The 17,455-nt window shown below is 44.7% G+C and overlaps 1 protein-coding gene across 1 annotated transcript in view; it reads right to left on the bottom strand.

Moving 5' to 3' along the window:
• The window catches only part of ESYT3 (extended synaptotagmin 3), a 29,324-nt gene extending 13,835 nt beyond the window's left edge, over positions 1-15,489 (bottom strand). Inside the window, exons 1-7 of the mRNA XM_040069633.1 lie at positions 15,406-15,489; positions 9,625-9,666; positions 8,651-8,785; positions 8,164-8,240; positions 2,902-2,968; positions 2,219-2,308; positions 1,157-1,212 (exon numbers count right to left, since the gene is read on the bottom strand). Of these exons, the coding sequence (XP_039925567.1) occupies positions 1,157-1,212; positions 2,219-2,308; positions 2,902-2,968; positions 8,164-8,240; positions 8,651-8,749 (389 nt within the window). The 5' untranslated portion in view covers positions 8,750-8,785; positions 9,625-9,666; positions 15,406-15,489. The remainder of the gene's footprint in view (positions 1-1,156; positions 1,213-2,218; positions 2,309-2,901; positions 2,969-8,163; positions 8,241-8,650; positions 8,786-9,624; positions 9,667-15,405) is intronic.
• Positions 15,490-17,455: the final 1,966 nt, after the last annotated feature.

Below are 17,455 nucleotides of genomic sequence, written 5' to 3'. Positions count from 1 at the left end.
AAGGAGGGCTCTTGTTCAACCTGTACTACAGCCCATCCATGGTCAGGCGTGTTTTGCTCCCAGCTTTCACTGCACTGCTGAGGAACAAGCAAAGGTTTCTCTGTGCAAATCCCTGTGGGAGAACCAGGCAGTAAAAATTTAGGACACCAAATTTGCACTTAATTATATGAGAGGCTGTAGGCTGGAACACCTACATGCCTTCTCCCTGCAAGGATTAGGGAAACTAAATTAGAAAAGAACAGATTAATTCCTCTGATAAACATTGGAGCTCTCAGGCTAAACTTAAGGGCAAAAGGCCACTCAGGCCTCAAATTAAGAGAAAAAAGAAGCGTCCTTTCATTCAACATCAAAAGCCTTCAGAGGATCTTTAAGGCATAAACTGGCACCTAAAGTGGCCAGACATTTCCTATGAGTCTGCAAACCATGAGCTGCAGGGGAGCAGAGAGGAACAGAAGTGTCTGCATCTGCAGTGAAAGGGAGAAAAGCAATGGCTGTGTAACCCCATGCATTTTCCTCCTGTGCAACAGAATTTTCTCCTGACACCAAAGAGCAAGGACAAAATGAATCCCCCAATCTGGTGAAACAGTTTGAAACTAAAACCCACTAAGATTTTCATCCTTGCTGTGCAAGTTGTATGTCTGTAATATTAACCCAAGAGGCACTGGAGAAGAGCTACACCTAAAAGGTGAGCAGATTACACAGAAGAAAAGAACTTTTCTCCTTATAAATCTAGTGCTGTTCTCTTTATCATGGATTGTACTTGAGTTTGTCAGACGGACTGCAACTCTGTGATACCTTGCCTTTTTACACTTTACTGTAAATAAAAATAAGCAGACTGCCAGTCTAAACCTACTTCATCTACCTTTGCAAATAACTGACACATGGGAAACAGAAGGGCTTGTTTTTTTTAATTTATAATTCATTGTTGTTTGGGGGATTTACTATTTCCATCCTAAATGCAATGAAGTGATTGAAACAGTTTTGACAGAACATAAGAACCCTCCACAGGTTTTGCCACAGCCAGATAGGATGGGATGAACTTCATCACAACACCTTGCACACAGTGCTGTCAACAACAGCTTTGATGGTTACTCAAGAACTACATCCCAACTTCCAGGTTTTTCAAAGAATAAATTAAAGCAAAGTAGATACTCACTTAATCCCCGGGACATCCAGAAGGTTGCTCATGCCTGCCCAGTTGATTTCCAAATGCTACAACAAGATCAGGGAGAAAATATTATACAGGTCTATTAAAAATTATTTCAAAATAAATGTAGAATTTTGAAGGGAAATGCTTCTAGAACAAAGCCATATGTCTAAAGAAAGGAAAACCTGCACCACCAGTTGCATCTGTACATTAGAGTCAACAGCTGGTATCAATTCCCTTATCTATTTTATCTGCCATCCTGAACTGAGGATATCACTGGAATTTAACCTGTAAGCAGAAGGAAAGTCAGCATTCAGCCCTTAGCATTGGCCACTGGCAGATGCCCTGGGGCCACGAAGGAAAATCAGCAGCTCTAGTAAGACTTTCAAGTTGTTTTTTCATCCTTTCACTTTGGGTTTGGCCTATGCCCTGAGGTAGGGGGATTTACAAATACCACCGGTTTCAGGAGTATGTATTCCTATTCATACAATAAACAAAAAGAGGTTCTTTCATGTGCCAGAATAATGCTGCTACAGCTAAACACAAAAACACCTCATTCAAGATCAAAAATGCGTGACTTTCATGAACTCAAGCAGAGCATAAACCACAAGAAAAACTGTGTGCTGTAAGATAACTGATTCTTACAAGACTAGAAGGCTTTTCATATTTTGTTAAACCACAATTGAGTACGAGGGACATGACCTTAAACAGGCAAGCTTGCAAAAGGCAACCATAACTGAATGGGCTCCAAAATGACTGCATTTAAAATCTATGAATGGGAAGATCCACCAGCCAGAAACCTTGCAGAAACAACTCCTGTGCTGCCACCATAAGACAGTTCTCCCATTCTTAGAGTAAAGCAAGTGACTGTTTAGACACTACTCCAAAAGTAGAGCGTGAATTAATTCACATCCTCATGGAATTCAAGGGGGACACTGAACAATTAGGCATTTGTCATTTAAGCACCAGAACTGTGAGGTATTCACAGTTATGCAGCTATCAGTGATGCACAGCTTGTGTCACTCACCAAAGACCAAGAAGCCTGCAGAGAGCAGCCCACCCCTGACTCACCGGTTTCTGCATGAAAAACAAGGTCACTGCTCCAACGAAAGGCGCATCCGTTAGGAGAGGTTCCAGGATCACCCGCAACGTCCCGTACAACTGCAACCAGAACGGGAAAGCTCAGTGTTACGGTACCCTCATGATGCAGCTTCAAAACTGTGCTTTTCAGTGATGGAGATAATTTTAGAAATTCTACTTGAAGTAATTTTATTTAGAATTTAATGACAAAAAAACTTTTTCCCCCAAACCACTGCTGTTGGTATCAGGCGATGCTTATCTGTGTTTGTAGAGGCTCTCTGCAATCCTGCCATACAATGGAGCCATTTGTCTACTGGCTTTCAACATTCCAAGAACAGGTTTAATCTACACCAGCTTATGAACATCATGGTTCTTTTGAAGTTCTCTCACGACACTCTGAGCTCCTCTGGGCTCCAGTGGCAGCTGCTGGCCTACACATACTCAATGCTCCAGCACCGACCCTGTTTAAGAGTCACATTAGGAAGCTTGGAATTGGAATTTAAGTGCTTTCCATGGAAGGCCTCATTGCCCCAGCCAAGAATAAGGAGATAAAGCCAATCATTCCAAGCCTGATAGCTGCTGGTTTCCCAGTTAAGTGTCATGACCTACCCACTGGGAGGTTCTACCTCCTGCCCCACACAGCCTTGAACAGACAATGTTAGCACTGCACGCACCTGTACACCTTTCACGCCAAGATTAAATTTCGATATGTCCATGTGAATCTCACAGTCCCCTATGTAACTGAAAGAAAATTCTCACATTATTCCACAGTTTGCAATAGTCCCATGAGAAATTTGGGGCTGTACAGAGCACAAATGAAATCAATTTAAGGATTAACAACATGATCCCGCAAGCAGAGATGGATTTTCAAGTGACTGAAAAAGGGAAGTTGAATAAAGGTCAGATCTCTCATAAGAGAAACCTTGCAGTCAGCTGGGATATTGATGTACCCGTAAAACATTGAAGCAACATCTGTATTTCCAGGTTATTTTTCCATTCTTAAGACTGGTGGTTGGCTGAAGCAAGCTTACTCCAAAAAGGGGACCAATATGCTCATTCAAAATTCAAGGTCAGAGCAATTGCCAAATCGCCCTCTTGCTCCCTTCTCTGCCAAAAGCCTGATCCCACCCCATACCCTGCTGACCCAGCACCCAAGCTGGTGCAGAGCCATCCTGCCATTACTTACGGGCTTCCCACCTTGCCCACTCCCAAAAAGCCATAGATCACCCTTGCCCACAACCCAAAAGCCCACTTGAAGTACAAATTTATGATTAAAAATAACCTGGTTTCCTTGAGGCTGAATTCAAAGACAACAACTTAGATCAGATTTTGGTCAGTTGCCATGGAGAACATCAGGCTTTAAATAAAGCAAATGCTGAATGCAGTACTTTGGCAATTTGGAAAGCACCTTAGACTTTTATTAAAGTACAAACATCACCTTTTGCAGAAACCAATAGCCACTCCCCGTGGAGCACAGCCTCACAGATCTGTTGATGCCTCTGGCAGAAAACAATTGAAGGGAGCTACCAAGTTCCCTTTCAGCCCTCTGAGAAATAGCTCTGGCTGCAGACACACAAACACCCTGCAGGTAAAGCAGGGTGTAAAGATACTGCAGCAGTGAATGTGCTGCGCTTGCTGCCTGCATGCGCTTCACTCCATAATCAAAGGAAAAGGGCAGGAGTTCTGCTCTGACCACAGGTATATGGGCAAATAGTGCTGCAGTTGCCACAAATTCAAACTGTAATTTGCAAATAAAGATTCCCTCCCACCCCAAAAAAACGTGCCAAGACTGTGCAACCCTGTGAATTTGCCTCCAATTTTGCAAGCAAAGTTCTTTGTATATTTGTTTGCAGATAGCCACCTAAAAGAATCTCAGGAGCTCATAACACACAGAATAAAGCCTTTAATGTTAGAGCATTCTCATTTTTTATTTCCAACCTCATAAACCATGCTGAAATTAACACAATCTTTCTTAAAAGCTAGTGGCATAATTAAACTTATTTTATGCTTGTTAACTTCTACAATTCTGACATTATCTTACAGGTCATACTGGGTGCTAATAGAGCATTGTTACAATAAAATTCTAAATGAGAAGCCAAAATTAGTTCCACAGTTTGCAGTAATTAATCCAAGAGGATTTAATTCAGCTTTTGCAAGTGTCTAACACAACAAGTAAGAGCTGTGGTGTTTCAATTCACAGCCTTTCTACCTTTTCACACAGTCAGAAACTTTTCCAACTCAGTCCTAGATGTCTCTCTTCTCCAGTAAAGATGTCAGAGAAGTCTTATCAGAGCCTGAGCCTTATGTCTGCCTCAGAAGGTATTGCCCCCCTGCCAGGGTGCTTGGTAGGAAGGATGAACTTTGTTCAGTAGTTTATTCCTCATTTCCAGTCCCATCTGCTTGTGCTTCCATCTGCTCCTCTGTGCAGCGTAACCTTGCTGTGCTCTCTGCTGTCCTACCCCAGAGCACACCTGAGTCAAACTCAAGCCTTAGCACTTAAAAGGCTGAGGGCTGAACCTCTCCACCCTACACAGGCCTGTGCTTTACCCACTTGTGGATGGTGGAAGGATCACCCATTTCTCTCCAGCATCACCAGCTGCACAAGGTGATGCAGATATGCCTGTGCTGTGGATGAGAACCTTGTTCAAGTGCACATGTCTGTGTCTCTCCCCTGCTTGGTTGGGAAATCTGGGCCCAGTGTTTATGATACAAAGGCAATCCACTGGCAGAAGGCAGGGTTGTTACCAGAGCTGACAAGTTTAACTAACCTGGATGTCTGCATGTCCCTTTAGAAAAAGCCTGGGCAGCTCCCCTTGGTAAAGTAACTGCCCATGGGCCCCATCTTCTCATGGCCCCCCATGCTGAAAGCCCCCTTTGGCCCAACCTTCTCAAGGGCTTTTTAACACAGACTGTGCTTTGCCTACCTTTGGGCTTGGGAGATGAACATGCAGAATTACACAGAGTAGAGAGGTAAGAAAATGTAACCAGGCAATGTGGTATGAGAAAAGTCAGGTCACCTCCGCCTTTCCCCTCTCACTGTGCAGTCAGGTTTTTGGGGGCAGGTATCCCAGTCTGCTCAAGACTGACCAGTTTCCAAAGTGCTTTCAGTTTCTTCTAAGAGCCCACAAACTTACTTATCCCAAACTCCACTAAAGCTCAAAGTATCATTGCACATTTCTTTTGACTTCTTTCATCAGAGTCTTTCCAGCTCTCAAAACTTGACAGGAAGTCAGAGATTGTCTTCTGAGAGTAAATTGCACTCAATGAATTTTTACATATGGCAATTATTAGACTATTCTCCTATGGCATCTCATGTTCTGTAAATGCCACAGAAAATCATGCAAAAGAAAATTCTGAACATTTCCAATGAAAAATGCTTATGAATACTAAATCATATTAATGAAATAGGAAGAAACTGGATTGCAAGGTGTTTTTCAGGAAGGTAATAGTGCCTTCAACTACTTGGAAAGTCTGATGATTACAGCCTATGATTACATGGCTATGCAGCAGCTCAGGCAGCCACACAATTAGTGGAAAGGAAAGCAGCTGTGGGAAGTCAAGTGGCTGCACTTGGACAATTCCTGTTTTCAAAAATGGAGTATAGAATTATTTTGCTTGGGACAGTCAAGACTATAATAGGACAGTGCTCTACACAACCATTCCCAATGCTCTGATGCTATAGCCATGTAAGCTGCTGTGAACAGTTTTAAGTAAAGCAGCTTCCCAAGTTCTTTTGGTAACTTCATGCAGTACCAGATCTCCTGCATCCCTGACTCTGTTAGCAGCTATAGCCCATACAAATAAGGGACCTCTAAGTGCTATTTTTCACACTTCCCAAAGCAAAGGATGCAATTTGTGATACCACAAACTTAGCACAGAGGAAAGGAAGCTCGTCTTATAGCACAGAACTGAACCACAGCATTCAGTGCTGCATCATGTTGGTGAGATCCGGAGCACAGGTGGAACAAAACCCTTCATGGATCATGTCTATGAGTGGCTAATAAACTACACAAAAGGTTCCACATAGACTACAAAGGAAGGGTGAGAAGATAAGGTTTTTTCTACCCCTACCCTCTTCCTGTATTTTCTCCATGTCAAATCAAAGACTCTGGGCTTCAGCAACTAGTTGCCTTCTTGATAAAACTGGAGGAAAAATTTTCTGACATGCAATCTGAATCTGGAGGAAAAAAAAATCCGTCCTCCTGTACTGTTGTGAGACTGAAAGCAAGAACATTTACAGACCACTGAAACTTAACCCAAGAGTCACTGTGGTGCCAGCACTGCACAGTGCACCCCACAGCACATCACTCTCTCTTCTCCAGTGCTGTGATGCCAGCACACAGCCCTGTAAATAGATCAGTCATTTAAACCTCACCAGCACAGTGACCAAGGGGTGAAGGGCAGCCTTACACTGGGGCAACCCAACTCCATCTCCTCTAAGCAGAAAAAAAGCCTGTTCTATTGGTAATCTAGAAAAGGCAGGTAAATAATAACACTGATCATAGATTTGCCTCTCCCTGCTCCTGAAATCAACACACAGTCTCTTGTAGACACTGCAGGATGCACAACACAGCTTAGCTGCAGACACTGATATTAATATAAGAACACTAGTGAAGCTGAGGCCTTAATGCAGCCCTAGAGAAGAGACCCCCACCAGAGAGGCAAGGCAAACTGCACACTCCTGTGTGAATAGAGAAAATACTGGGGTTATCACATGGCATCAGCTCAGGTTAGGTTATCAGCATGAGGAACAGAAGTGCTTGGCCAGTTTGGAGATGTTGATGGGTCTGCCAGAGGGACAGGAATGTGGAGGTGGGGGAATCTCTCTGCAGAAGATTGTCAAAAGACAGTGAAAATGAGCATGTGGGAGAAACAGTTTAGCAGAGAACAGCAGAAACCTTCTGTGAGGCTTAAAAGGCATCAGATCTCTCAACCTCAGCATGGAAAGCACAAATGATTTGCCAAAGGCCCTAACACTGACCTAGGTATTACAAAGAGCACTTTGCCAACAGCACTGAAACACTTGACTGAAAATCAAGCATGTGAATGCTTTACAGGGAGTGATGATGCTCTGCTCCAGCTGGGGATGCTGCCACACCATTGCCACATTAAGCAGCAGGCATAGTTTGAGGAGCTCTGTGCTGTTGCCAAGACAGTCCATAATTTCACAGCTTTTTCCTGGCACTACCACGAAAAGCCATTTATATTAGGCAGCTCAGTCACCCACTAAGCTTACAGTGCTACAGCAGCATGCAAGTGGTAATTCCCCCAACAACTCCATTCTCCAGGGCTAAACCAGGAGAGAGTTTAGCTCTGCAATGGCTCCCATTTTAACAAAACATACAAGCTCATTCAAAACAGCCTGGGAGGTATTAAATGTTCTATCTAATTTTGTTGTTGTTGTTGCTAATAGAGCTAGAGGCAGTGTTTTGCTCAGAGAACAGCTGTAATCAAAAAAACAAATGTGTTGAATGGCACATAGAACAAATGTAGACTAAAACAGAGGATTAATCTAGAGGAAGGAATTAAAAAATAAATAGCACAAGTAGTTCTGGAAGAACTGGAGAGGTTGGACTAACGAGAAACCATAGTGGGCAAGACAGACCGAGCACCTCCAGACCTGAGAGCTTTCCTGAGAACAGGAAACACAGTTTGAAAACGTGAGTTCTCACTGCCATCAATGACAAACCAGGGGTCACATTTTTATACCCATGGCAGCCAAGATGAGCCAGAGTAGGTAACAGAGCTGTGCAGGTCATTTCTGGTCTAGAGACTGATGCACAGTTCACTTCTGTAACTGCTGAGGACATCCAGCTGGGAGACAGATTATCTCACATCATTCTAGGCTCATCTTAGTGCACCATGCCCAGTACAGCATGACACATACACCAGCAGTAAGTTAAAAACCATCAATATGATCAATGATACAACGTTACCAGATCTGCAGGTCCAAGGTAACTTGTCTTCTGTCAATTTCTTTGGTGTAGGCTTTTATTCCATTAATTCTTGGGCACTGAAATAGAGACGAATGAGATGCAACATAGTCAATATCTATCAAGCTAGTTGTTTTGGTTTTTTTCCTTTAAAGACAGAACAGCCTTGACAGTCCTCAAACACAGGGCTAGTTGCAAGTAGCCCTAGGCCATCCTGCAAGCCTTAGAGAGCACTGAAAACTCCTGGTGCAAGGGTACAACAGAAGCAAATATGGATGTGGTCCTTTTTTTTCTATCCCCAGTCCCAGGGTTCTGACAGTAAGTGGGAAGAGATGTGTGTCGGTCCTGTATGATCCTTCCTTCATGGTGAAGATGCTCAAATCAACATGAGGAGGGAACAAAGCTATTACAGAGCTAAACATTTCACTCCCCTTGCACCTGAACTTTTCAGAAAAGAGTGAACCAAAGCATTACAAAAGATTCCCATTACCTTCTCGCCAAAGTGGATCTTGGTAAAGGTGCATGTTTTCAGATGTACACTCTTTGCTCTGATTTTTGGTTCAAGAACTTCTTTAAATGTTTTTTCCATGATTGTTCCAAAGTATGGCCAAGCCTGTACCAGGACCTAAAGAATGGCAAAAGCAGGAACACACTGAGGATTCTTTGAGTAAGACACCTTTTGTTGAGAAGCAGATACACCCATTGCAGAACCCTGGCTATTAATATCCATCCTTTTAAATACCAAGTCAACTTCGCGCACTTAGGTCATCCTTATGGAAGAATCCATCCCTGTTCCTCAGAATTGGAATTGGTTTCAGGAACTAAAGGGTGAGTTTTCAGCACCACAGAGACTGCTTCTAACCACAGAAGCCAACAAAGCCCAGGGTTAAATTTCTGAAGTACAGTAGTCCATAATTACTCTAAAGTGTCACAATGTTCCCTGAAGTTGGATTTATTTAGAGAGGATTGAGCTGAGCTTTTTATATAAAAAAGAAAATTTCCAAAAAAGTAGCAAAAAAGAGGATAGTCACTGGATGCTAATTTGCAAGTTCAGCTGTTTTGCTTTGAGAGGTTGACCACACCTGTTGATGGGAGCATTTGTTTCAGTGCTCTCTGGGAATCTTCCTGATAAGAGGAGATAGCAGCAGGTTTGCTAAAATAATAATAATAACATACACATGTATGTATCCATATATACAAACACTTGCTTTTTTTTTTTTTTTTTTAGTCTCAGAATGAAGTGTTGTTGAATTTATCAAACTTGTATCAACCAGGCTCACATTGGCTTTCAACCTCAGTGGAAACCTCACACAAAGTGACTCCATATTTCAGTACAGACACTGATAAAATTGAGCTTCACTGTAGTAATTTGATAACTTTCTCAGACTTATCCCACAGAGTTTGGATGGGAGGGATGCAGCTCAGAGCAGGTGGCCTCACCCGCTGGAGTTCAGAGCTTCTCACCTTGTTCAGCCACTCCACTCGTTCAACATCAGGGAAGTGAACCTGGATGCAAAGAAAAATAAAGTGAGTGCCACGTGCCATCTGTTGGAGCACACTGCAACACACACAAAAGATAGCACGGAGTGTGGAACAAGTGTCAGGGTAAGCTGAGATTCTTCTGCCTTCACACATACATCATTTTATAATTTACTACCTCCTTGAAAAATCGTAAAATGCAAATAGGCCAGTAAGGAACAGCAAAAGACAAAAGAACCCACGTGCACTGATGTATCAGTATGCCTCTGGGCACATTTACATGATTAAAGCAAGTGTCACATCCTGTTCATGATGTAAAGCAGCATTAGATTTCTCATCCTTCTCTTTGTCATGCCTTGGGAAGCCAGAGAACCTACTTCCCTTTAAGATCATGAGCTGTGCAGGACCTGTTTCCTGTACTTGCTTGCCTCAACCAGGACACCACACTTTGGAAAATGAGAACCTGCTTGGAACACTCAATTTATTGGTTGTGGCAGCATTTCTCCACTGATAACAACATGGTGCCAATGGCTTCAGGGAAAAGAAGCCCTGTAAGAGTTCAAACCTATTAGCATACATGTGTGACAGTCCAGTGTTTTCAGCTCTCAGAGCTTTGTAAGATGGTAAGGACAAATTAAAATTAAATAGTCACTTACACATCATGTTTTCAAGTTAGATACACCAAATGCCAACGAGAAGTGTATATGGCCACTATAAAATCTTACCAGTTCCCTGAAGTGATGACTTGTTTAATCACCATCAGGACAACTGGTCTGAGACCATCCTCTGATCTCTCAGATCCCAGCAAGAAGCTGCTGAGTGAAGAGTTACAATCACCTCACTACAATCACACATTAAAGCCTTATGGATGTGGTATCTGCAGCTGGTGTTACAAACTGGTAGCAGGTTACTGCAGAAGGGAAGGACACTGCAGCATCTTCTCAGAACAGACATTAGAGCACCTGAATGCAAAGGAGATCTGACTGTCATCTAGCCTGATAACAGTAATAGGGTAGGACAATACCTCCTCTTACAAGGGCTGTGAATTACATTTTTCAGGTAAAGGCTTACTGTTCCATCAGCTTTCAGAGAGGTTCTCAGAGATGTTTGGATGGAATGGACAGTAGTCTGGTTTTTAGTACAGCTTCATATGATTGAAGAACCCATTTTCCTTGCTCAAATAATGCTTCAAATGATCTCATTAAAAAACCCCAAAGTAATATTACCATATTCTTTATAAGAAATTTCTTTTGATGCTCTAAATAGCAACTTTTCCATTAATTAAGACAATAGAAGTTCACTGAAATGTCAGCCTGCACAGGTCTATTTGCAGGATGAAGTGAGAACTCAGCACCAGAAAGGACAAACAACACAGAAAAACTGCTGCTGACATTTTACAGTGAGGCAGATTATGTGAATCAGAGGACCTGCCAGCCTTTCATCTTCCACCTAAAGGTTCTCCACCAGGGCACATAAATCCTGGGTTCTCAGCTCCAATGTAATTGCCAAGTGCAAACATCCTGCAGCACGTGGGCCACAGCCTGGGATCAGATGTAGGAAAGATAGAGCAAGGATCGAAGTAGCATGGCAAGCTGTTCTTACATCTTACAGACAGGAGAGGGATGTGACCCAAAAGAAAGGACAGGACAACAGTTAGGCTACTCCTTCCCAGTGAGAAAGTCACAGCCCATATGTGCAGGGGAGAAATGTGGGCCATTATAAACCATTAAAGTTGTCTGGGATTATTCACTAGAGGCAAGGCTCCTAGAGACTTGAAACAGCAAAAAGGAGCATCAGGAAAGAAGCAAAAACCATGAGAATGAGGCTGTAGGTAGACCCACCTTAAGAAAAAGTAAAATTGAATTTATTATATGCTCCACAGACACCTGAGCCACCGACGGCCCACGGCAAACCCCCAGAGCAACTGCAGTGAGTCACACTGCACTGTGTCACACCTCAGATGCTGTGATAGCAGATATTTGTGGTACATTTCCACCCCACCTGACACCCCCTCATTTAGGTGTCTGCAACCCAGCTCCTACCCAGGCATTTGGTGCCTCAGTTTCCCCTGACAGACGGAAGGAATGGCATAGCTGGAGCTCAAAGGCTTGGACCAAAGACCATCAGGAGCTGCTGGGCTGACACAACTGGGCTTGCAGAGAGCACCACAGAAACTGGCTGATTACATGACTGGTGAAAACCAGCTTTCTGCCCTTTATGATGGGCCACCAAATTTCGGTGGGTTCTCAATACCAAAGTCCAGCTCCACTCAGTGGTATGAACTAAATGAGCAGTTCTGTGAGGAAGCAGAACTTGGTATCCAGGTGTTGCAACTGCATTATCCACTGTGTAAGACATAAGCTCTGAGCAAGTCCTTTCCTACCCACAGGGTATCCCCATAAAATGCATGCTAGCTAGCATGTCACACGGCTAGTTCAGCCCAGTGACATCACCAAGCTCTCTTCTTGACCCAGCCATTTATTGCAAGAATTTAACATATCCCAAGGTGTTTTGAAAATAAAACCATCTGCAGTTTCATACTTGTGAACCATGTGCTCTGGATTTCAGACTCACTTCTGGACCTTGCTGCTGGTGAGAGCCCTGCCAGCGAGGTCTTGCCCCGAGTTTGTCATCAGTACAGCACAGGTAGGAGGAGCCCAAAACACTCCTACTAAACCCAGAACAAGAGCTGCCAAAGTTAATACTAACACAGAGTAAGATTTAATCCTGTAGCCTTGGGCAAGTCCCACTATCAGAATCAGTTTTACCCATCTACAAAAGCAGGCATATTTCTTGCCAAAGTTTAAGGAATGCAGCAAAAATTACTTAGCATTTGAAAAGAGCTTTGAAGATCAAAACCACTAGGTAAGTGGCAATTACTAGCAAGTAAAGAAAATGTGTAAATTCTGCTTGGCTCCACCTTGCCCTGGAGCGAGCCACACCAAGGATCACAGCAACAACAAAACCCATGTCTGACACAACAGCACCATTCTGTTCAAATACAACACAGCAATCTATCCACCAGGGTTTGGTTTTTCCCTTGTTTGCTTGTTTTGGCTTTTGTTGGGGATTTTGGTGTTTTGTTTATTTGTTTTTACAAAAAACCCAGGATTTTTAGCTATTCATACAGGAGGGGAAAAAAGAAGTGTAAACAAGGCTTTTGCATGAACAAGGCAACGTTTAAAAAGGACAGTTATGTACCCAGTAGTATTTTGCCTGGTAAAAGGAGTTTAGCATCAGGAAGAAATGCAGCATACTTGGATCTGCCACGTGCAGCCAGATAATCAGTGGCAAAAGCAACACAGAGCAGTCACTACAACCCCAGGAGCTGGAATGAAGGTGGAAGCCTGGCTACCTCTGCTCTGAGCACTGCCTGCTTGTAGAGAAGTCATGCTAAAGGCTGCAAAGGCTGAAGTCAGAAGGTCTCAACTCTCCAAGACAAGGATCTGACTGTGCCTGTCATGAGCAGATTTCCAGCCTGGTTTCCTGAGGAAGCACAGCCTGCCCACGTACACTGTCTAGAACAGGAATGCATCTATTCCAAACTCACTGGCTGGTTTCAGCCAAGAAATTGGTGCTGCAAAACAATCCTGCAAAATTCCCCCAAACAGATGGTTGAGTAGATTAGGGAAACCCTCCCAGCATCCCCCCTAAAGGAAAGGCTGCACTCTGTATATCTCCTAAGAACTGATACCAGGACTGAGCAGATCCTCCGCCAAACTGAAAAAGTCAATTTCTAGGGAGAACAATTTGTAACCAAGAGCACAATTAATGGTTGCCCTTAACTCTTCACTGGATGGATCCCCCTCATTTTATCACAGACTACATGAAGAGGCAAATTTATGAATCCCAAGACATTGCCATTATTTCACAGCTTCAGAACCTTTCCTAAGATTACAACACTGGAAATCCAACCCATGCTCCCCTTGGACTGTATTCCTACTGCCACCTCTGTGTGACAGGAGAGAAGAACTCAGCAGACAGTTTTAGAGCTCCCAACTGAAGGTCTATGAACACTGGAAAACAAAAACAAAAGATAAAATAGACAACACCACAGAGAATAAACTGAATAGAGATCAGGTGAGAATCAGCCTCCAGGATGGGCACATGGAAGAAGTAGATCAAACAGAGGATGGGAATGGAAGGAAAATTAAAACTGAGGAGTTAAAAAGAATCAAGGATAAGTGTAGTGTGGAAGCAAACACCAACTGATGAACAAAAGTTACCCAGACACAAAAGGAAAGGAAGTGGCAATACAGATGAAACTAAAAGCACAGCCCCTTTATCATTAGGTCCTACATCCTGCCTTCCAGGAGTAAGGTCCAAGAATTCACAAGTCACGAATCAGACCTCTGGAAAGAGTCTGACTCTACATCTCTATGAGCACATGCTGGGCAGTGGGAGATAGAAATGAGAGACCCCCTAAACCTTCCCTTCTCCTGAAGGAGGCTGAACAGCCCTGGCAGTGGCAGACACCAGGTGTTCCAGCCCCTGACCATCTCAGTGGCCTCTGCTGCAGTCTCCTCATTTGCCCAAACCTCTTCTGGGTCAGGGCACAGAGTGCTCTCCGTGCAGCCTTGTGAAGGCCAAGTACAGGGCAATCAATAATGGACCACCTGCTCCCACACTAATGAAGCCTGAAACTTTCAGCCACAAAACCTACTGGAACTTTTTGAATTTGTGTGCACTGTGAGGGCAAGCCTGATTTTTCAACAGTGACTAAGAGGCTCAGTATCTGGTTACAATGATTCAGGGCACTTGAGGATAAAACACAACACTGCTCTCACAGCATCAGGGCAAGAGCTGACACCGCCACATTCATTAATGCCCTGAATAGGGGATTTTTTTTACGCTCTGTCAATACAAACAAGCAGAAACCTCATTCAGAGGCAGATTTCTGTGCCTGACCGGAGGGAACATGTGCAGGGATCTGCATCAGCCCTGGCAGGAGACCCTGGCCTCACTCCTCAGAACTGCCAGCTGCCTTCATTTCCCACAGAATTAAGGCAAGCCAAGTGCTATAGGCTATATAAAAGTTTGCCGACTATAAATGCCTCCATGCAACACTCTACGAGAAAAGCATTTCCTCACCAGTCCCTGACAGATTTTTAAATGTTAAGAGATTTTTAAATGTTAAATGATGATAAAAGAAAAAAAGACTCAAACACCTCATCATCCTTTCCATTAGCCAGCCACAGCTGCCCAACAAATAAGCCAAGACAGAATAAAATGTGCAGGCAGAAATTCTAGTTTCTTCACTTTAAAACGTAGAGTGACTAGAAACAAATGTGAACAACAAACAGGGGTTGGCCTTCTGTATCATTCACAGATGACTCCTTAAAATTAAACATTTGGGTTTTTAGCAGGAAGAGAATATTATGTTTACGTATTTTTTTGTTCGTTTTCGAATGACACTAAAGGGGAGAAAAATCTGCCGGGTGAGAAAGCCTAAATTAAGCATCCTCGACAGCAAAATACCTGCAATGCAACAACATATATTTGAAAGGAAGCGTCTCTGGAGATACATCAGTCTGTTTTACCCACCCACTTACAGGACATCTCACGGGCTAAATCAACTTCTAGTTCAATCCTCGCTTTCCCGAGCAAGACTTCGAAATCCAAGACGCTACTGCTCGGCCCAAGGCATCACGGCCACCCCTCCGGGACACCTCGCTCTCTGCGCTGCGCCCGCCGCCCGGACCCGCGGGGCCCCGCAGCATCGCCGGTACCGCGGGACGCGGGGCGGAAGGCGCGGTCCCCACTCACCCACGCCGGCAGGTGCCGGGCGGCCAGGCCCCGGCACACCGCCTCCCGCTCGTCCTCCAGCAGCGCGAAGGCGGCGGCCAGGCGGTCGCGCTTCCCCCGCCGGATGAGTCCCCAGCAGAGCCACAGCGCCAGCGCCAGCAGCACCCAGCTGCCGCTCAGCCCCACGTACCCCGCCAGGTAGACGGGGCCGAGGCAGAGCAGCGCCCGCGCCGCGGAGGAGAGCAGCAGGCGCGGCAGCGCGGCGGGGCGCGGGGCGGCCGCGCGGTGCATGGCCACGGCCACAGCCAGGGTGGCCACAGCCAGGGTGGCCCCTGCCCAGTGCGCTCGCCCCGCGCCGCCGCCGCCGCCGCGGCTCCTCCGCCCGCCCGGCCCGGCCCGGCCCCGCCCCGACGCCCCGCCCTCCCGCCCTCCCGGCCAGCCCGGTACCCCGCGGCGCCCGGCTCGCCGGCGGCGGTACGGGCACCCGGTGTGGCACACACCACCGGTTGGTTCTGGGCGCTTGCCGCTTTCGTTCTTCTTTGGCACTTTATTCTCGTCCTCTTTCGGTTTTGATGGGGATGTTGCGGGTGTTTAGATTCTGAAATACTGATAATCATGGGATCATCGAATCATAGAATCGTCAGGGTTGGAGGAGACCTTTAAGATCAATAAGGCCAGCCATCAATCCAGCACTCTCACCCCTAGATCACAGGGAAAATCTTTTCTGACATGTAATCTGAATCTCACCTGCCTCAGCCTCTAGGCTTCTCACTGCAGGCAGAGTAGAAGAGACACATCTCCACCTCACAATTACCTCCTGTCAGGTAATTGTAGAGAGCGATTAGGTCCCCCCTAAATCTCCTCTAGACTCGGTAAACGCAGCTCCCTCAGCCATCCCTTGTAAGACATGTTTTCTAAAAGACACTTTTTGAGATGCTTCCCCCCTCTAGTGATATTAATTCTGTATCTTTATATACATGCCTTAATGGACAGGCTGTAATTGTACAGTTCTACACTGTGTTTTCCACTGCAGCTTTCCCTGGATCAGGCAAATGCCACTCTTTGTTCAGTGGATAAGTCTGGAACATCAGTGAATAATGCCAGCTTTTATTGTGCCCTCTTTTTTATATTGGCTGCACAAGATAACAAATGATGAGCCAGATAAAAACCTCCAAGAAAAAGAAGTTGATCATGACTGGGAGAACGAAGTTTGGTCTCTGCTTTGCTACGGAATTAGTATTTAATTATGGGTCAGTCAGTAAATCAAACAACAGGACAAGTGATCCTCATCTGTTTGTTAATCATTGCACATGACTGCTCTGGGCTAGAAATCAGTTCAGGCATCTGAAAACTCAAATGCCTCACATTAGAGAAACTCATCCATGAGACATCTATTAACAGGTGCTTTTGGAAACAACCCTCCTAATCTTTCCTTACTATCAAATGAGGATGACTATGCTCTCCTTCCTGAGGATGTTGCAAAGATAAATCATTATAAAACACACTTAAGGAAGTACTTTACTACACATCGGGCAGTAAACCTCTAGAATTTGCAAGAGGCTGCAAGGCAGATGGTATCAACAGGTTCAAAAAGGGATTAGGTACATTCTCAAGGAAAGGGCCCATAAATGTATTCCCTAACATCACAGACACAGCAGCTGCGGAGGCTGGGCAGGAAGGACTGCAGGAAATGCTTGGGCTCACGCCCTGCCCCTAAACAGCAGCACCGCTGGGAACAAGTGGATCCGTGGGCTGACCCCAGAGGGCACTTCTGTTTGAAAAGCTGTGAAGGATAGTCCAGAAACTGACAGAAGCTGAAGTAGTACCTGCTCTCTTGAGACCACGTATCAAAAAACCATAGTGGTTAAATTGCACAAATACATGTATCAGGAGATAAATCTTCATGCACAAACCCACCTGGTTTTGTCCTAACTGTGACCAAAGACTAATGCTGACCTGCTGCTTATTTTTCCCCACTGTCATTTAAAGCTTTGTAGAACATACTCATTAAGGCATTTCAGCCATCTGAAAGTTCACAAGGACAGACTCAGACCCACCTTCCAGAAAAACA

This window comes from Hirundo rustica, chromosome 7 (assembly GCF_015227805.2).
Source record: "Hirundo rustica isolate bHirRus1 chromosome 7, bHirRus1.pri.v3, whole genome shotgun sequence".
NCBI classification, from domain to species: Eukaryota; Metazoa; Chordata; class Aves; order Passeriformes; family Hirundinidae; genus Hirundo; species Hirundo rustica.
The sequence above is the reverse complement of the archived record's forward strand: the minus strand, read 5'-3'. Positions and strand labels throughout refer to the sequence as shown.